The sequence below is a fragment of the Sus scrofa genome, chromosome 8 (genome assembly GCF_054392235.1).
Source record: "Sus scrofa isolate SSC_HxYL_T2T_F1_AM1 chromosome 8, Sscrofa_HxYL_maternal_Yorkshire_Landrace_v2.0, whole genome shotgun sequence".
Classification (NCBI taxonomy): Eukaryota; Metazoa; Chordata; class Mammalia; order Artiodactyla; family Suidae; genus Sus; species Sus scrofa.
This window is the reverse complement of record NC_139390.1, coordinates 15,165,229-15,187,052: the sequence shown is the minus strand read 5'-3', so window position 1 is coordinate 15,187,052 and position 21,824 is coordinate 15,165,229. Positions and strand designations below refer to the sequence as shown.

Genomic DNA, 21,824 nt, shown 5'->3' with positions numbered 1-21,824 from the left:
TTCTTGACATTGTTGGTCTCCCCTTAATTTCTGTGATTATATTTACAATAAGCAATCATGAGGGTTGGGAGCTGGAACCAAGATCTTGCCCTCGAAAGTTCTTAATAACCATTTAATGGTCTCTGGTGTGGCCAGGAACTGAGATGTATTTAAGAGAAAGTGGTGACCTTGAATAGAACAGCACAAGGAATCAAAAATATTTCCTTGACACAACTGGATAGAGAAGAACAGAAGAATTGCGGGGGGCAGGGGTTGGAATGCAGGGAGTTCTAAAAACTTGCCTATAAGTTTTAGAGGAAAATGGCAGAGCAAATTTACCTTCTAATTGCTTGAAAGCTAAAACCTGATTATCTATTCAGGATAAACATTTTAATACCCTGTTCTTAACACAGCTGGGTCCCATAAAAATCAGTCCCTGCCTTCCAGGTATTTACCAAGTCTAAAGGGAGCGGAGGAGGCCACATCAGGATCTGGTGATAAAGAGCTGTACAGGTGGTGGCATTGCACCGTGTAAATTCAGAAAATTTTCCTACAGTTGTGGAATACCAAATCATCTTTAAATTGTCATTCTACTAAGATGGTGACTTTTTGGAGCAACCCCAGTTTCAAAGGAGGAAGTGAGGAGTGGAAGTTTCATTTAAAAGAACCTATGCTTTTTTTTTTACGGAGTTCCCGTCGTGGCGCAGTGGTTAACGAATCCGACTAGGAACCATGAGGTTGCGGGTTTGATCCCTGGCCTTGCTCAGTGGGTTAACGATCCGGCATTGCCGTGAGCTGTGGTGTAGGTTGCAGACGCGGCTCGGATCCCGCGTTGCTGTGGCCCTGGCGTAGGCCGGTGGCTACAGCTCCGATTCAACCCCTAGCCTGGGAACCTCCATATGCCGCGGGAGAGGCCCAAGAAACAGCAACAATAACAAAAAAGACAAAAAAAATAAATAAATAAATAAAAGAACCTATGCTTTTCCAATTGGATTAGGTTTTTTGTTTGTTTGTTGCTTTTTAGGGCCACAGGTGTGGCATATAGAAGTTCCCAGGCCAGGGGTCAAATCGGATCTGCAGCTGCCAGCCTACACCACAGCCACAGCCACAACCATGTGGGATCCTAGCCTCATCTTCAACCTACACCACAGCTCGCAGCAATGCAGGATCTTTAACCCACTGAGAGAGGCCAGGGATCGAACCCCAGTCCTCATGGATACTAGTCAGGTTCATTACCACTGAGCCACAAGGGGAACTCCTGGATTAGATATTAAACAGGGTGGAATAATATGTAAAGATAATCATGCTCTCCAACTACAGGTCTCTGGGAATGAAACCCTCTATCCATCATCTTTATTGTATCAGTTCATTCACTTCACCTACCTTAATTCATCCTTGCTGGAGGCGGTGGGTTGTTTTGTTTTCACAATTTAATCAACTAATTAATGGGAAATGTTTTTTAAAATCTCAAAGGATAAAATGTCTTAGCTGTGAAATAATTATGCTATAACCCAGCTTGATATGTTCACATCTTGAAAACTATGAAAATAAAAGCCACTTTCCCAAATGTGAATATATATATATACGTAAACAATTATGATACATCTATATCATTAAATGCAATCAGACAAAAATACAACTTGTTTAAGCATCCTTTCATAAAGAAACTTTTTATCTGATCTGGGGGTAGGTACTCCAGACACCAGAGTCTTACCTATAATAATTAGATGGAGTCTATGTGGTAATTTGAAGGCAGTTTTAAGTTATGACTTTGTAAAATAGTAAATAATCAACTTAAAAAGAAAGTAGTTGGGAGTTCTCACTGTGGCACAAGGGGATTGACAGTGTCTGTGCAAGACTAGGGATGTGGGTTTGATCCCAGGACCAGAGCAGTGGGTTAAGGATCCAACATTGCCACAGTTTTGGCATAGGTCACAACTCCAGCTGGGATTTTATCCCTGACTGGAGAATTCCACATGCTAGGGGCTAGACACACACACACACACACACACACACACACACACACACACACACACACACACACACACACACACACACACACAGTTGGATTCACACTCAGAATAAGAACTTCACAGTTTATGATTAAATTCACTTAGGTAGAAACAAATATACCCATATATCACATATGTACATATGCATATATTACAGTTAAGTTCTCAGATGAATCTCAAATATATCTTCAAGTGTGCCACTTTCCCCAGATCTCAATGTGTTTACTAGCCCAGAAGCTATCTGAACTTGTCCTTTTGGGGTTTTTTTGGAGGCTTCATGGTATAGGTATGGTTGATTAAACCATTAGCCACTGGTGATTAGATTCAACCTGATTGCCTTTCCTCTTCCTGGAGGTCAGGGGGTGGGGACTGAAAATTCCAACCTTCTAACCACCTGGTCAGCTCTCCTAGCAACCAGCTCCCATCCTTGTGTGGGGTCCAAAGGTCATCTTATTAACATAACAAGAGATACTTTTATTTCTCTCCTCACTGAGGAAGTCCCAATCATTTTAGGAGCTCTGTGCTAGAAATGGGGATTCAGACCAGATATTGCTTACTCTAAATCACAGTGTTACAGTATCACTTCTACTTTCCATTCATTGGACAGTTGGTCACGTGATCGCAGCAAACCATTAGGGACTCATGAAATACAGTCTTCCCATGGGTTTGGAAGCAGGGAGAACTTGTTGATAAATAGTGCTAAAAACTGTCGCACATGAAATTCTGTGCTCCTTGCTTTGTGCAATTCATTGGTTCCTTTTTGGTGTATCTCATGGGTGATTATACTTGTTTAAGAAGATAACTTCCTCTAAGTGCCAGCTTAGCTGCCATGTATTCTTGCCAGAAGAATGGATGGATCCTTATTAGGGAGTGATATGAGTCTCCCTCTTTTTCTCCTCTGGTTCAAGGGCTCAGTGTTCAGTCTATGTGTTCCTTTTGTGTTCTGCCCAGAATCTGCTGTACTAATTATCAAAGAGGTGTCAGTCTATTTCCTTGGTCAAGAAGAATAACTGAAAGGACAGTCTTTGGACAATTAATGGATGCCATGACATTATGTGGGTAGAAACCCAAGGTTTTCAGTTTAAGTATCTCACAACCACTGCCATGTATGTGTTCCTTGGCAACAGTAGTAGGTATGAGAATTGATGAAAACATAGATGTTTAAAAGATGTGACATGATAAATATCATAAAAGAATCCCCAAGGAATTATTGATTGCACAAGGACTTTTAGTTTTTCCCTGTGATGTCTTTGTACATAATTCTTCCTTTCGGATTCCTAAAAAGGTGTCTCTAAAGATTTAATAATTATTCTGAAACTGAGGGTGTATGATATACACCAGAACAGAATGATTTATGGGCAAAAGAGATTTCAGCCAGTGGAATAAACAACTATTATTGAGAAAATATATCTGATTTGCATATCATGGCAACCATTTCTGGAGCATTCCACCAGAGTTTTGACAAATACCGAAAGGCTTTCTTAAGAGGTAAAATTATAGGGACTCACAATGCACCTCACAAAATAATTTCTTTAGCAATTTTCTACAAATACATGAATCTCCCTTCGGAGCGCTGTTTCCAACACTTTTCATGGACTACTGTATTTCTAATGTATTCCTTTAAGCATTAGTAAGGAAAACTTTTCTCTAACTTAATGAACAAAAGGCTCCTGGGTTTCTGTTGACATTTATTTCCAGTCTGGTGGCCTTTATTCATCTTGGCTGTCATTTACAATTGCAGAACTCCCCCTGCCTATGAGGGTAAACTCCGATGATATTAGAGAGAGCAGATTTAATTTATAAAGCTAGAGGAGGAGGCATAACTCAGATCTGCTTTTTAGGCTCATTGCATTATATCAGCCTGACACTCTTCTGGGTTCAGCTGCTTTGATAAATATCATTTAACCCTGATCTAGCCATGTTGAGGTTACAGTGACTCTTTGTATAATGGAGTTCTGCTTACCAAATTCCAGAGAATCCACATTGTACTGAAAGCTCATATTGAGTGAGCAAATAGGATGCACAAAGAAGAGGGCTAAGATAACATGGCATGTGTTATCTTATTAAGTCTCACAACAGCTCTCTGGTGTCCGTAGTTATCCCCAAGTTATGCAGGAGAACAGAGAACAATGAGACTTAGATTGAAACAACTTGTCTGAAGCTATCCAGAGGTTCAATGCAGTCCTTCTACTTCACTCCAGAGTCAAAGATCATAAGCATGTCACTAGATTATTCTGAATGCATCCTGGCAGAATGATTCCACCTGTTGTGTAGACATGAAGGCATTTGTGATGTCCACATATCAGCTTAGACATCAGGAAACCAGGACACAAGGGAAAGCTCAGCAGCTAACCATGTGGCTTACGGTCCGTCCCTGTAACCTCAACCTCAGCCTCTTCGCCTTTAAAATGAAGCCCACTTTTCCAAAGTTCTGTTTATGAAAACTTATATTAGTACCTGTTCTCGCTAATGAAAAGAAACCTGAAGATTTCTTTTCCTGAAGAGGATTTTCACTTTCATGTAAAAAGTGGAAATAGCATTCAGCATTCATTTTACAGCTAACGAAAGAGACAGCACACCCTGAGCATAAATGAATACTGTCAAGCTCCTTCCCCAAGAACCACTCTCTGTATTTCAGCATCAAGCCTCTGTAGCTTTGAACTTGTTTGTGAGCATCTCTGCTTTATCTCCCGACTTATTTTGTGCCATATGTGAGCCAGATGTGTCTAGCATATACGCTTCTGTGTTTTCGCCATTTCGGCTGATGGAAGGGTTCATAGGAGCATTCTGCTTCTAGAGAGCAGGACACACCTGTATCTCTACAGTTGCTTAAACGCTTAATTTCCTGACTCTGTGACCAACAGACTGGGCTCTGCCACTTTCTAATTATGAGGATGAGTCGTTTCTCTCTAAGGAGTTTGCTCATCTGTAAAATGAAGGTAATGCCAGCATCTCTCCATTCCCATGAGAAAACCCATGTGAAGCATTTAGTGCAATGTATTAACTTATCGTTATCATCACCATCATCACCATGCCAATTATTAGTGTAAAAGCACTCTTTTATTAGTGGGATATTAGAAACAGAAACATGGTCATTGTACACTTACAACGGATTTTTTTTTTTTTTTTTTTTTGCCTTTCAGGGCCGTACCCGTGGCATGTGGAGGTTCCCAGGCTAGGGGTCTAATCAGAGCTGTAGCTGCTGGCCTACACCGAAGCTCACAGCAATGCCAGATCCTCAACCCACTGAGTGAGGCCAGGGATTGAACCTCGTAGTTCCTAGTCAGATTCGTTAACCACTGCGCCATGACGGGAACTCCCATTTACAACTGATCTTGACACATGTCTCATACCAGGACCTAAGGGAACTGAGAAAGATCGTCAAGAAACACATCTAAAGACCCCAGAAAACCAGGGTCTCTTCAACACCTGACAAAAGTATGGCAGTAATGTGCCAGGAAAATCTCATTTCACATTTATCCTGATCATATCATTATAAAAATTTAAGAAACAGGAGTTCCCGTCGTGGCGCAGTGGTTAACGAATCCGACTAGGAACCATGAGGTTGCGGGTTCGGTCCCTGCTCTTGCTCAGTGGGTTAACGATCCGGCGTTGCCGTGAGCTGTGGTGTAGGTCGCAGACGGCGGCTCGGATCCCGCGTTGCTGTGGCTCTGGCGTAGGCCGGTGGCTACAGCTCCGATTCAGCCCCTAGCCTGGGAACCTCCATATGCCGCGGGAGCGGCCCAAGAAATAGCAACAACAACAACAACAGCAAAAGACAAAAGACAAAAAAAAAAAAAATTTAAAAAACACTAAAGGAAACTTGCTGGTCATAATATTAAGGTACCAGCCAGCCGAGCACCAGGAAACCCTAGCTACTTAACATTTGATAGAGAACTTCATTTAACCTGTCCTAAAAGCAAGGACTTTTTCCAAAGCACTTTAGTGTCCAGCCATTCGTAATTAGAATAAAGTATATGTGGTGAGGAAGGAGGTGGAGTGATCCTTGCTGAACGAAAGGTAATCATCAAAAAATAAATTAAAAACATTTTCCCCAAGTCTCACAAACGACAATATACATTTGTATTTTTAATTTTTAAAAATGTTTTTTTCTTTCTGGCCACCCCCGTGGCATATGGATTTCCTGGGCCAGGCATCAGATTTGAGCTGTAGTTGAAATCTACCCCACAGCTGCAGCAACGCTGGATCCTTAGCCCACTGTGCCAGTCCAGGGATCAAACCTGCATCCTGGCACTCCCAAGGTGCCACAGATCCCATCATGCCACAGTGGGAATTCCATATGTATTTTTTATTTTTTTTAATTTTTAATTTTTTTGTCTTTTTGCCATTTCTTGGGCCGCTCCCGCGGCATATGGAGGTTCCCAGGCTAGGGGTCTAATCGGAGCTGTAGCCTCCAGCCTACGCCACAGCCACAGCAACGCCGGATCCTTAACCCACTGAGTGAGGCCAGGGATCAAATCGGCAACCTCATCGTTCCTAGTCGGATTCGTTAACCACTGAGCCACGACGGGAACTCCCCATATGTATTTTTTAATCAACATTCACTGTTTGGGTTCAAAGGGCTTCTTTTTGCATGTGGCTCTCTCCAACACAGCCATGATGGGTGGTTCTGGAAGCAAACAAGTGTGTCTTTCCAAAAGAAGTGTTTCCACAGTTGAATCACCAGAAACTCACTTTTTCAGTCATAGTAGGGGGAAAAAAAAGATGATAATCCAGAAGTCAAGATAACATTGCATTAATGGGGTCAGGGAGGTATGAGCTTAATTCCACTAACTTTTAAATTCCATAAGAGCAGAAATGGAACTTTCAAAATTCAATTCTGTACCCTTTGTGTCCAGAATAGTGCTCAATGCATAGTAGGCACTAAATAATTATTGATTGAAAGAATCAATCATTCTTGAATTCATCAATCATTCATGAAAGAATACATGCCTGCCTCTGTAAAACAAAACAAAAAAGATGTGACTCCAAGAAGTTACTTAATTTTAATATCTCCAAGCTTCATTTTCCTCATCTCTAAATAATCTCCATTTTTCAGGATTAGTTAAAATGTTTAAAAGAAATGATGTAGGTACAAAGCTTTTATTAAACAGTTGCTATTGTGGTGATATAGTCCAGCAGCTTGTCATTAAAGCATTCTTGTCTGCATCAAAAACTTGCATATCCCTTTTCCCTTGGAGGGATCTATACAAATGCCTTGATGTCCTCTGGTAATTTTCAGAATAATGATTAGATTCATGAGGAAAGCAAGTTATTGTTTGTTCACGGGATTTGGTGATTGTGAAATCACCATATGAGTCTGGTCAGTGGCCCCTCTAGATGTATCACTTTCTCATAAACCAGTGCTGGTAACTCCTATGGGTACAACATTTCTTGAAATTAAGGTGATTCTGCATATGAAGAGTCTTAATATGGTTTAAACTCTTTGGTCTTGGGAGGCTCCTTTAGCCATAAAGATAGAATCACAGGTGCACCCACAGATGTATTCACTAGAATATTAATTACGTTTTTATGCCTATATAGTTCAAAAATTCTGAAATCCCCTAGGTATCCAACAATATGATAAATGCAAGGGACATGTTATTCTGTAATGATTAGTAATAGTGACATGGAAAATGTTCAGAATATTTTGTTACCATGAAAAAATAAGATAAAATACTGTTTTATTGTATTACTCTAATGTCATTAGAAAATAGAATATAGAAGCCATGAGGCTTATAGACGGCTATAGTAGCTTCTTGAAGTATTGATGAATGAAGTTGTCTTCACTTTCCCTAAAGCTGGAAATTCTACTATTTCTTGAATCCTTTCTCTTAGAGTTAAGAAAGTCTAATTAACAAATTCATACTTAGATGTTTAGGCCTTACTGAATTTATTTATTTGAAAATATCCTCTAAAAGTGACATCAGAGGAAAAGAAAGTAATTTATGCTGCTAAAGGATGCAATAGTGATCTTAGTAAAGCATCCATGGGAGAACTATGTCAGAACACAGACATTTGGAGCATCTTTCAAATAAGACTGAGACATACATGCTAACACTTCAAATCTGTGTCCTCATCTTCTTCCTGAGCACAGGAGAGTTCGCATGTGTTTTGAGATGGACATACTAAGTGATTTCTAACCAATGAAGTGAGAGTAGAAAGGACATATACCACCTTCAGACCCAGTCCAAAAATACTTCCCATTCTCATTCCTCAATGATATTCTCTTTGGATGAGGTGATCACATAGATGCCCCATGATGATGGCCAGACTTTCATTAGCCTCGGCCCCTGAATAACTCTGAGCTGTACTCCCACCCAAGACTGTTAGATGTACAAGAAATATACTAAATTCTTTTAAATTTGTTACAGGATTAGGATCTTGTTTGTTACAGCCTCAAGAGTTAACCTAATTAATTTGACCACCTCATTTATGGTATACACTTAGCAGTAGATATGGCCTGGTCATACTCACTCTTGATGGAACAGTGGAGATACCACTTTTGTGCAGAAATGACTCCACAAAACTGGTGAGGGAAGAGTTAGAAAATAGACCATTTGCAAGAAATAGCAACAACAACAAAAAGATAAAAGACAAAAAAAAAAAAAAAAAAAAAAGGAGTTCCCGTCGTGGCACAGTGGTTAACGAATCCGACTAGGAACCATGAGGTTGTGGGTTCGGTCCCTGCCCTTGCTCAGTGGGTTAACGATCCGGCGTTGCCGTGAGCTGTGGTGTAGGCTGCAGACGCGGCTCGGATCCCGCATTGCTGTGGCTCTGGCGTAGGCCCGCGTAGGCCGGTGGCTACAGCTCCGATTCGACCCCTAGCCTGGGAACCTCCATATGCCGCGGGAGCGGCCCAAGAAATAGCAACAACAACAACGACCAAAAGACAAAAAAAAAAAAAAAAAAGAAAATAGACCATTTGTACTGTTTTGTAAATCACTAGAGTCCTACAAAATTTGATTAATTTTTTTTACCTGAAGTTTAAAAAAATGCCTTGCTTTCCCATAAGAACCCTTTAGAATAAATAAAAGATCATCACCCTCTGGATTATTATTTTTATCATCTTTTAGCTTGTTTTTGATTTTTTTTCTTCTATTTGGATGTAGGCCCCATGAGGGCAAGACATTTAACTTGTTTATTACTGCTGCCTCAGATCCTAGAAAAGTTCTTAGAATAATAAGCAAGCAATATGCTTTGGCTAAAGATGTAAGTTAATGTAAGAAATATAATATGGAAAGAGACAAATTTACTTGGTGAGACTTACCATCCTAAAATGTGACCAGGAGTTTTCAGTTGGCAGAGAAAGAATTTCATCTGACACAGACATGTGATTAAACATAAAGCAAAAACACATGAGACTGTCCATTTCTGAATTTAATTTTACATCATAAGGTATATCTATCAAAGGTATCTGGAGACAAAAAACACCTGACAAGTTTGCTGAATGCAGATGCCCCTTCATTTCCCATCTTTGTCTCTTGCTAGAATCACTTTACTGGCAGGTGTCCAGCTCTGACCTTGCACAAATTCACCACCTGATGGCAGGGAGCCATCTATTTGCTTTTAATATCTCCAGCAGATGGCTCAGAGATAAAAAGCCAATAAATCACAATTCCTGTTCATGCAAGGGGCCAACTACAATGTGCTTATTTGCTCTTAAAGTTGGTTTTGTTCCTTCCAACTAGATAGTCCTTTAGTCCAAAGTTTTGAATGATTAATGATGTACATGCCGTCTCCTTTCCTTATGGAGTTGTAGCTGTTGATTGTTCATTAGTTAATATATTAGGAGTTTCCAGAGAAACAAAAACAATTTATGTGTACATATACAGAAAATGATTTAAGTAACTGGTGCACATGACTGTGAAGCCTTAGCCAGTCCAAAATCTGATAGAGGAGGGATACTCAAGAATTCAGGAAGGAATTCAAGTTCAAGTCCAAAGGCAATCTTCTACAGAACAGAAGAACCAATATTGCAGATCAGGCCCAGAGACAATATGCTGGAGAATTCCCTTTTGCTCTTGGGAGATTAGTCTTTGGTTTTATTTAGATCTTCAACTGATTGGGTGAGGCCCACCCATATTATGGGAGGAGATGTTTTACTCAAAATCCATCAATTGAAATGTAACTCTTATTCAAAAAAAAAAAAAAGGCACCCTCATATAAGTATCTAGAATAATGTTTGACCAAATGATTGGGCATAGTGGCCCAGACAAGTTGATATATAAAATTTGGCCATGATAATTTGCTTCCTTCCTTTTTTTCTTATTTGTTTTTGGCTGTCCTTTCTTTGCTCCTTGGGTCTTTGGGCTTGTTATTTCCACAGGGATTATTTAATCAAAATCTTGTGACAATCTGGAAAGTTCTAAGCTCATATTCTGGCTCTCTCACTGGATAGCTTAGTCGCAAGGCACTTTACCATAGGACTTCCATTTTTCCTCAGCAAATGGAGATACCTAAGTTATAGGTTTATTTTAATGATCAAATGTGGAAAATATCCATTGACAAACTCTGTAAACATAAGTTCACATTGAAACTATTATTTGAAGTCATGTTTATATATCAAGGATACCACTTTTCAGAAATTCCCACTGTGGCTCAGATGGTTAAAAACCTGACATAGTGTACATGAGGATGCAGGTTCAATCCCTGGCCTTGCTTAGTGGGTTAAGGATCTAGTATTGCCATAAGCTGCAGGGTAGGTCACAGGTGTGGCTCAGATCCAGTGCTTCTGTGGCTGTGGCATAGGCCTGCATCTACACATCTACAGCTTCAACTCAATTCCTATCCTAGGAACTTCCATATGATGCAGGTGCAGCCATAAAAAAAGAAAAAAAGAAAAGAAAAAAAAGGATACAACCTTTCAAACCAACAAAGGAGAAAATAGAAAATTCTGCATGTGAAGCGCATTACAGTTGTAACTGACTCATTAGGATAAAGAAAGATCAAATTAATACATCAAATTTATTCATGAGGGGACAGTGATTTTAAGAGTTAAGAAAAGGTTTAAAGACCACAAATGATTTTTGAAGATCCCAGGAACAGTATCAAGTTTTAAGTATATAGAATATTCATATCTAAAGTCAGGGAAATTAGCACGCCCCTCATTCTCCCCCAGTCAGTCCTGGAGATGCCAGACAGAATGGGGCTCCTGTGAGAACTAAAGCCAGGGAGTTCAGGTAAGATGGGCCTGTTCACAAGAAGGACCAGACAGAATTTAATCACTCTCTCACCTTCAATGTACAATTGACTCCCCACGTGTGGTTTGATGCCAGATTATTTCATGACTGTTGGTCTCCACTCTCCAGGTATCTCTTTCCAGTTCAGATTTCTGGCCAGGTAGTTCTTGCAGCTCCAAAGAATGAAGCCATATATGCCCTCACCTCAGTCTCAAGTCCACTTTCTCAATCTTTGTTTTCAGCATCAAAGCAGGCCTTTTCTGATAGTTTAAAGTTCAGTTATTTTACAGAAAATGTCCAATGTCAGAGGAGTCCCCCACCAAGTCAATAGTCCAACCTGAGGGGAGTTCCCAAAGTCAGTATCCATCAGTCTTAAATAACTCCACTCTTGGGACAAAGGTGGGAATTCATCACTCTCAGACCTCTTTCTTTTCAAACTCTGCTGTCAAGAAAATTTGGGGGTCCTATCTAACTTGATGTCGCTTAGGACCAGCCATGTGCACTCCTGAACAACCTGTTCACAGAACTTAGTAACTATTCCCGCTTGAAACTTCCTGGGCCACATTCGACCCACATGAAACACACCACTTTCTCAATGAACTAAAGATTATGCATGTCCAGCACCTCTCCAGAGGACACAGAACCAAGATCCAGCAAAGACAGCATTGAAAGTGACAACACTTATGGCTTGAACCTTGCCAGAAGACAGATTGGGAGTTGAACCCCCAGTTTTTTAATTGGGATCACTCACCTGGTGTCTGGACTTACTGAATTTCAGTCCTTTTTGTCTCAGTGCAGAAGGAATTCAGTGAGAGACAAAGTGATAGGCAAGAAATAGATTTATTAAGATAGGATGCTTGTGAGAGATACAAGCAGGCAGGGAAAGAAGCACTGCCCTGAGCTTCAGGTGGGCTACATTTTTATAATCCAAGGAAAGTGGGAAAGGGAAAAGCCCCCCTTCTTCCTTGTTCTTTGAGTAGACCTCAAGTTTATATCATTAGCTCCTCCTTTTTATCTGGTAAGAGAGTATTTGACCTATGAGGTCTAACTAGGACTGTCATGGCACTTATTTAAATCACCTGAAGGGTGGTATCATCTGCTATAATATGTTGAATCATCTCAGGTTTCTGCATAATGAGGGTCTCCTACTTTGGAAAATCATCTTTCCCTTAAATTCCAGTCTTTGGTCTTAAGAATCATTATCTTGCTGAACTTGAATGCAGGATTCATTTTATCTTTCACTTAATGACCTGAGGCATATCTCATGCTTTTATTTATGGTTTTATAGTTAAGCAAGGCTGCTTCATTCTGCTGGCTTTCTTGAGCAAGTATTAACTTACAGCGGTATCCCCAAATTCCCCAGATTTCCCTCTTTGTCTAAGGTCCCCTATTGGGTCTGCCACGACTATCTGTGTAACTATCCTACTCCATCCCTATCAGTATCAGAAACCTCTCGCAATGTCCTTGCTCTATGAAAAACAAGGTAATTTCCTCCTACCTCAATGAGAAATATGCGTTCTTAAAAGAAACAGCACATTTTTTAGTGTGTCAGACCAGCTTTGATACTGATAATATGTAAAGTTTTTACACTGGCAATTTTTTTTTCATTTTGTGAGAACTAGAACAAAGAGACATCTATTGTGTGCTTTTATTCTTTTTTTGTGATAATGGATGGATGGGTAACTTTCTTGGTGCAGCTTTGCAGAGTAGACAGTTCTCTTTCAAAATGTGCAAAAAAAAAATCAGTTTTATGAACTCCTCACTCATATTGCTTCTCTACCATTTTCCCTAGGAATGCCCCAGTGGCGTTGTTAATGAAGAGACCTTCAAAGAGATTTACTCGCAGTTCTTTCCACAGGGAGGTAAGTACAAGTGTGGACTACTGAATGTACTCTCAGTTAGAATTATGCTTGCAATCTTGAGTTTGGTTTAATCTTTCATGGCATGACTCCTACATTTTTCATCTTTATGTAAGAGAATTAATACACAGTATGTAAGTGCAGATGATTTTAATACATCATAAACGTGAGCTACTTACAAATCGTCAAATACCCTGGAGTTCACCCTTCAGTTTAATGGAAGTAATATTACTGCATTTCCGATACTATGTCCATCAAATGTACAGTGCTTTCTAACTATGATGGGTTGGTCCTGGATATGCCACAAAGCTTTCTCATGCATTATAGGACTCATTCTCCCCACATGGGACACATTTAATCATCCTTAATTTTTGAATGTGAAATCTGGGGCTCTGAGGAGCTAAATGTTTTGCTCAGGGTCACACGTCTACTAAGTGACAGATCCAGGTTAGAACCCAGATTGCTGTGCAGCCTCTTTAGTATTCTTTCTGCCATTTCTCTCTTTTTTAGTAGTTCTTTACTATCACCCCTCCCCTTGCATCTAAGAAAATTCATACCACTCTAGACATGACGTGAGTTGGAAAGAAAGCAAGGAGAACGTAATGATACTATTTACATGCCAGAAGAAGAATGGAGAGTATATTTGCCCCGGGACCTTATAGTCTCTCCTTCAATCATTCAACAGACTATCCAGCTCAACCTTGTCCCACAGCCTACCGTGTGCCCAGTTGTGTATGAAGTGCTGATGGTGTAAGAAGAGGGAGATGTGGTACCTGAACCAAAGAATGTTAGGGTCTAGTGTAGCTGATGAGCAATGTCAACATAAAGTGTAAGTGTTGGTCCTGGATATGCCACAAAGCTTAAGTGTGAAGACAGGGCATAAAAAAGAGCATGGTGAGAAGTTCCCGTTGTGGCTCAGAGGTAATGAACCTGGCAAGTATCCATGAGGACGCAGGTTCAATCACTGGCCTCGCTCAGTGGATTAAGGATCTAGCGTTGCCATGAACTGTGGTGTAGGTCACAGACGCAACTCTCTGATCCCTCATTGCTGCAGCTCCGATTCAACCCCTAGCCTGGGACCTCCATATGTCACAGGTGTGGCCCTAAAAAGCAAAAAAAAAAAAAAAAACATGGTGAGAGCACTATGTGGACACAGACCAGATAAATAACAGAAAGGAGAAAAAAATGGGTCTATCCAGATAAATTAAACCTAAGTTGAAGTAGCCACTACACATCAGGCGTCTAATACATGCCTGGCCCTGAAATGTGTTACCCATCACCTCCCAGTTAGCTATGATTCTCACTTTTTAATAAAGGTGGAAACCGGAGTTCCCATCATGGCGCAGCGGAAATGAACCCAACTAGGAACCATGAGGTTGAGGGTTCAATCCCTGGCCTCGCTCAGTGGGTTAAGGATCTGGCGTTGGTGTAGGCGGGCAGCTATAGCTCCATTTAGACCCATAGCCTGGGAACCTCCATATGCTGCAGGTGTGGCCCTAAAAAACAAAAACAAAAAAAAAAACAACAAACAAACAAAAAATAAAGGTGGAAACTAAGGTATGGAGAAATTCACCCATTTCCTTGCCATTATCTTTTTACTTTATTTTCTCTTAAAAAAATCCACCTTCCTCTTATGCCAAAATAACTGCAATGGTCTCTGAGTTAGTCTTTCTGATTCCAGTCCTCTTCTCTGCTCCACAACCATGGTTAATCTCTACATGAGCCAGAGTTATCCTGTTAAAATGTGAGCCAGGCCACGTCACTGCTCTGCTCAAAGACTTCCGTCCCATCAGAACGTAAACCATGATCTAGATCGTGGTGGATGGGTGTGGTCACTGTCTCCTGGTCCCTCTCTAGCTTGTCCTCCACTGACCTTCCCCTCCACTCAACTGGTTCCAGCCAACCTGGCCTCCTTGTTCTTCCTCCAGCTCGCCAGCCCCATGTTGCTTCCAGGTCTTTGAACTTGTGATTCCCTCTGCCTAGAAGTCTCCTCTCCTAAATATCCATCTCAGTATCTCACCACTTCTGCTTTTATTGAAAGGTTTCCTTCTCCGAGGAGGCTTTACAGCCACCCTGTCCTACACATTCCCCGTGCCCTTTCCCAGATTTATCTTCCTCGTTAGCTCTCTTCTCTTTATTTTGCTTATTTTTGCTGTTGCTTACTGTCCCTTTTCCCCATGTGAATGTCATCTCCAAGGGAACAGAAGTTTTTGTGTGTTTTGTTCAGGGCCATGTCCACAGGTCGAGGAGCAGTGACTGACAAGTAGTCGCATTCATAGATACTCAGTGCTCTGATGAGTGAATGCATGGATAAATGAGTGACATCCACCACCATGCAACCATATCTGGAAAAGGCATTTTGAATATATACAATGCTTAAATGTTAAGTGTTTCATACAAAAATTAAATTCTCTTTGGGTTTTAGATATTTCAATAGGTTGAAGACAATTTCATGCAAGGATTCTCCAAATAGAAATATTTGCTGAAGATGGGCTCTTCAAAGAAGTAAATTAGAGTTCTGAGAAAACACAGGGTGACCCATTATTACATGATTTTGGATATATTCTCCCAGGTATTAGTCATAGGGCCAGATGCCAGGGTGATAATGGGTCCACTGTATGTATTAACAAATAACTTAGAATATCATTCAATTAACACATATTTCTAAATTATTAAAAGCCAAGGAGGTTTTTTTTTGTTTTGTTTTGTTTTTTTGCTTTTTTATCTTTTATTGAAGTACAGTTGACCTATAATGTTATATTCATTTCAGGTGTACAACATAGCAATTTGATATTTTACACACTATACTGCATACAAAGCTTATTATAAAATATTGACTATATTCCCTGTGCTGTGCATTATTCTTTTTGTTTGTTTTTTAAAGTTTTAGTGATGTATAGTTGATTTGCAATGTTGTGATAACTTCTGCTGTACCACAGAGTGATTCACTTATACATGTACACACATCCATTCTCTTTCCGATTCTTTTCCCACATAGATTATCATAGAATATTGGGTAGAATTCACTGCTATACACCAGGTTCCTGTTGGCCAGTCATTCCATACACCTCAGTGTGCATATGCCAATCCCAAACCCCTACTCCATTCCCTCCCCCACCCCAGGAGAATTTTTCTAAAAATGATATTTACTATAAAATAAGTGTCTGCCAACATATTGATAGGCATTAATATCAAAGCACTTAGCACAAATGGTAATCTTTTAGCTATTTTTTTTATTATCTCAAATGAAAGTTATTCACATGCTACAAATTGGATACAACTCTACACTAAAAACTATCTCCTTATTTGAAAAATAACGTTTCAACATGCAAGAGCATCTACTTAAGCATAATCCTTTGCAAAGAATTCTTGTTACAAAATCCAAAGGGATTTGAGGAAAAATCACTTTTGCACTCTTAAAAATTGTTTGATTATTCATGTTAATTGAATGCATAAATCTAAAAGCTCCCAGCATTACTGAAGGAAATGAAATACTTTAAATAATGATGGCTGGCAATTTAAAAAATTAATATCATGCATGCAAATTGTATCCTGCAGTGCCGCTAGAAAAGGGAAATGTCCTAAGGAAGAACGTAGTCTCCAATGGCAGGCACATCCACGCTCTGGCCATCCTCGCACTTCTATGGAGTCATTTATTTAGGCAGACTGCCTGAAAGCAACAGATTTCTCTCATTATGAGTCATAACCATGATGGGTCCATAAATCACAATGTCTCACCATTTCCTCCAGGAACATGCTTTGTCTTTTCGCCAGAACCTCCTGCAATTTGCAGTGTGTCAGGCTCTTTAGTTTCTCTACTGCTTAGCAAGCTGGTTTAACAAGCACAACTTGTTTGGTGTTCTGGATGTCAGCACAGCTGGACTGAACAGAAGCTTCCCATTTGCAGGGGATGAAGTATGTCTACTCTAAAACAAGCCATGAGGAAATGGCTGGATTGTGCCATTACCTGGACCATTATAGCAATGCTTTTCAACACCAGGTACAGGGGAAGCCTTAGCGTGGAAGCTCTTAGCTCACTAGACATTGTTAAAGCTCATGAAAAGGGCAGTTTCCTGGGCTACTCCTGCTTGTGTTGTAAGAATTTTGCACTTACTTTGACTATATGAGGCCTCTGATAAAACAGCTACCGAAGGAATAAATGAATGCGCTTTGGTCAGAAGACTCTAAGGCAACAAATATTTCTTAAACAGCCACTGTGTGCAAGGCACTTGAGACACTAAGATGAGCTCTCTGGACAGAAAGCTTTGAATTTTTTTTTCCCAAATAACTCCACACACTGAATACCCTTCTCGTGCTCAGACAATATTTCTAAAAATTTTTAGGATGACTTATAGCAGACATACTGAACAGAAATTACTATTACTTCATGCATGGGAACCAGTTGAATGCATGTGAATATTTAATTCACAGCACTGTTACTATAGGAAGGTGGGATCACACACAAGAGCCTGACTTTCATATGCTGCGTTTGCTCAGTTTCTTATAATTTTACCTGTGAGGCTAAAAATTAAATGTTGAAATTTTGCAGTTGGGGGGTAAAATGTATGGAGTCTTAGGATAGGAAAGGACCTTGAATACCCCTTATTTCCATTTCACAAAGGTGGAAAATGGGTGTAGGTACTATTAGGGATGCCACTGTGGTCACCTAATTAGTTAATAGTGGAGTCGGTAATGAAATCAAGACATTCCAGCACTAACTCTTAGAAATAAAGGATATTAGACTGGAAAGAAACCTTGAGGATTCTTTTGTTCCACATTTTACAAAAGAACAACCTGAGGCCCAGATAAATAAACTATTTGAGACACATACTTTGATGGTGACAGAATCTCTTGGTAAACTAGGGACTCAGTCCAGTGCCCTTAATCCAGTTATTTCCAGACCTCACCAATGATACCAATTAATGTCTTGGTTGAAAAGGCCCTTGGTGCACAAATATTTCAGAATATTTGAACAAATACACTTGATTATCATGTTCCAGGTCGGTGGGTTGAAGTCAGTTTGGTTGATTTCTTTCTTCCCACCAAAAATCCCCTACTTGTGCTTGAATTGGGATGGGAGTGGGGGATTTTCAACCAAGTCTTAGCTAAGATTTAGTGAACATTTAAAGGATGCCTAGGACTGTTCTGAGAACTTTTTGAATAGTATCTAATTTAATCTCTTTATGATGACTCAATGAAACACATAGTTACCATCTTGTAGATGAGGAAACTAAGTCACAGAGAGGTTAAACAGCTTGCCCAAGGTCACATGGTTAATATTTAGTAGAGCTGAGATTCAAATTCGGGCACTCTGACTCCACCACACTATTTGCAAACTCTCACTGCCTGGTATATCTAGGCTGGAAAACTGGCTTCACTTCTAAGAAAATTACCAAGATGCATTTGGAGGAACAAAATGTCCTCTGAGTCACATTAGGGCAAACCTTGAGTGTGTGTATCTCACGTGTCAAGATTTAGACTGGAGCAACCCCGTCTGAGAAGAAATGGTAATTATTGCTCAGTTTGCCTTGTTTTTTAAATTTAAAAAAACTGCCAGCATCATTTGTTCTGAGCCATTATTCATGGTAAGTTCTGCTTACTAATGTAAAGGCACTTACCTTGAATGTATAAATAACATAAGAAGAGATTTGTTTGATGAAGCTCTTTTTAAAATATGCAAAATTATTTTTTTTTCTCCCCCTCTAAATAAGTTTAACAAACCATCTGTCAACTCATTTCTCCATAGGGCACTAAATAGTTCAAGAAGTCTATGTAAAAGTACTGCTGAAAGCAAAACAACTTTTTTTTTTTTTTTGGCTGCACCCACAGCAGGCAAAAGTTCTAGGGTCAGCGACTGAACCTGTCCACTACAGTGGTCAAAGCCACAGCAGTGACAATGCTGGATCCTTAACCCACTGAACCACCAGGGAACTCAGAGAGCAAAACAATTTTGTAAATAAAGATAGGCTGACAGTTCTTGATAATTTTATCATGGAACTTCCCATCAATCACACTAAGTTGACTGCAATTAAACCCCTAGTTTCATACCCCAAAGTGTTTCTTCCTCCAACCCATCAACACTTCATGGACATCCATTCTGCATTCCTTAGCTTTACATAATATTTAGGTCTAATTGTGATGCCTGTTCAGTTCATTGAAAGCAGTGTTATTAATTCATACATTTAAAAATAATTAGTTCCTCCTATCATATATAAAAGTAAGAAGTGGAAGAAAATGCCACTACCATTTTGAGAACCTGAGTGTATATAGTTTACCTCATAAAATATATGGCCATCAAGCACATTAATTGTTGGGCTGAAACACTCAGGAAAAACAATCCATAAGTAGGCCATGGATGCTTGGGAGCTAGGAGAAAAGTTTACATGACCTGTGACCTCCCGTATTTGGGGAGAAAAATTCTCTACTCCTGTTCCTACAACTTAGTTTCTTGAGAGCCTTCAAAATGCAATTCATCAAGTAAGAGGCAAACAGGAGGTTTGTTAAATCCCAGTAAAAACAAAGGCTAAAAGTTATGAGAGAAATAGATCAGATTTTTTTTAAACAGAAGATAAAAGGCTAGAGCCAATGAGCTAAAAGGTTACAATTTTTAATATAAAAAAAGGTTAAGATAAAAGGCTAAAGCCCATGAGATGAAACATTTAAAATAATCACATAAATTTGATCGAGTCGAGCACAGCAGCACTTAAAAATGAAAACTGTGCACTGAGAAAAGAAAACTATAAGAAAAAAAAATATGCTTTTAAAATAGAAAAGGCAGAAAGCCCAGAGATTAGGGAGACAAAGGAGAAAAACAAGAGGAAGGAAAGAAAAATTAGAGGGAGATAACCTACGAAGCAAACTCAGAGCAAGTGCTGGATTCCGGAGAACTGCAGCATCGTGTGGGCCCAGGACACGCGCACTCGCCAAAGCTGTGGACCACTGCGCAGAGCCTCGAAGCCGACCCCCCTGGAAAGCCGCAAACTTTTGGGACCACACCATCCACTTCCAACGTGGCCACAGAAACTTCCAAAGTCCCCCCTGTCCTCACTTCGTCAGACAACTCTACTGGCTGTGGGCTAGCCTGGCTTTTTGGTCAAAAAGACCTGAGTTATGTCCCACTCTACTCTGTAAACCGCGTGACTTTGGGCAAGTTTATCAACCTCTCTGAGTCCCAGTATCCTTATCTGGGTTGTAAAAATGATGGACAAACTAATAATAACACCAATAAGACTAATAATAACAATACCAATTCATCTGTCTCATTATTAGTATTTTTATTATTTTGCTTCTTCTAGAGGTAGTCCCTGCCGGGCCGTAAGCAATTTCCAGATGTGTCTCATACCCACCTGTAGTGACATTGCTCATCCTAGTGTCAGAAACATCGTTACCCAAGACTCTGATGTGCTCAGAGCATTTCTAGCCAGCAACTTAGAGAACTTCTGTCATCAGTGGTCTCCGCAGATAGCCCACACTTACGAATCTCAGATTTCATCCTCTACTGAGAAGGTGGGCAGCTGGGAAGAAACACAGGTCAAAGGAGATAAATTTTCCCAGATAGAAAGAGGCCTGGCCATGCTGTACAAGTTTATAGGATATCGAAATGCTAACTTATCATAATTTTCTTTTCTGTATTTCAGATTCTACAACATATGCACATTTTCTGTTCAATGCATTTGATACGGATCACAATGGAGCTGTGAGTTTTGAGGTAAGTCTTAGACATTTTTTTGTCAATATGCTTTAACTGTAGACACACTGAAAGGGATTTAGTGCTTCCAAGGGAAATATTTGTTTGGTGGTGTGACTTTTTTTTTCTTTTTGAGACTTTTATTTCTTTAATATTTTTATTATTGTAATCAGAACACTCAACCTGAATCTACCCTCTGAAAAAATTTTTATATGGACACTATGTTATACACTATATATAAGCATCAGTAAGATGAAATATGTCACGTAACTAAGTATTTAGGTATAATATAATAATACTAAGTAAAATAAATGTTACATATTTATATATTTCTTCTATTTCTATATTATATACTAAATATATTATTATATCACTTATTTATATTATATATTATTATAAACATATATGTACTTAGCTATGTGAATATCCAGGACATATTTCATCCTACTGATGCTTATATATAGTATTTCATGAACAAAATTACATGATATGCATACATACACACACACACACACGCACACACACTGATGTCATCCATATGGTACATATGTCATAGATAGTTGTATATTTAAACCTGAATGTTGGGGGAATAAACCAAACACTAATTAACTGTGAAGACTATTGCCTCTTTTATTTTTGTTAGGAAAACTATGGGTAGGATATATGACTCACCAATTTCCTTATATTCAGAATGGCTGCGCTTGGTCTCTAGGGAATAGAATTATGCATTATTTTACTTTGCAATTAATTCTGGTTTCTCTCTTTAATATGTGTGACATTGTGATTTATTATAAGAAATATATGTATTTGGTCTTAGTCCCCAGCTTCAGACAGAGCTCTATCTAAATCCCGGGTTTCTAGTGAGGAGAACAACAAAGGTGTCTTTTGTCATGTTAATGAGATGACTTTTAATCTCACTTCAGGGTGGGGGCTGTTTGCCTGGAGGGAACCACCCCCACCCCCACCACTGTGTTTTCAAGGTTAGAACTTTCAGTCCCACCCTTCCCTGTCCTCTGGGGTGGGGGAAGGGGCTGAAGATTCAGTTCAATCACCAATGGCCAATGATTTAATTAATCATGCCTCATTACAATGAATCCTCCATGAA

At 39.6% G+C, this 21,824-nt stretch overlaps 1 protein-coding gene across 9 annotated transcripts in view; it reads left to right on the top strand.

The window, feature by feature from the left end:
- The window catches only part of KCNIP4 (potassium voltage-gated channel interacting protein 4), a 1,125,192-nt gene that overhangs the window by 1,085,182 nt on the left and 18,186 nt on the right, over positions 1–21,824 (top strand). For all 9 annotated transcript variants that reach the window (XM_084971644.1, XM_003482356.5, XM_013978556.3 and 6 more), the window contains 2 exons: positions 12,966–13,035; positions 20,670–20,740. In XM_084971644.1, the coding sequence (XP_084827770.1) occupies positions 12,966–13,035; positions 20,670–20,740 (141 nt within the window). The remainder of the gene's footprint in view (positions 1–12,965; positions 13,036–20,669; positions 20,741–21,824) is intronic.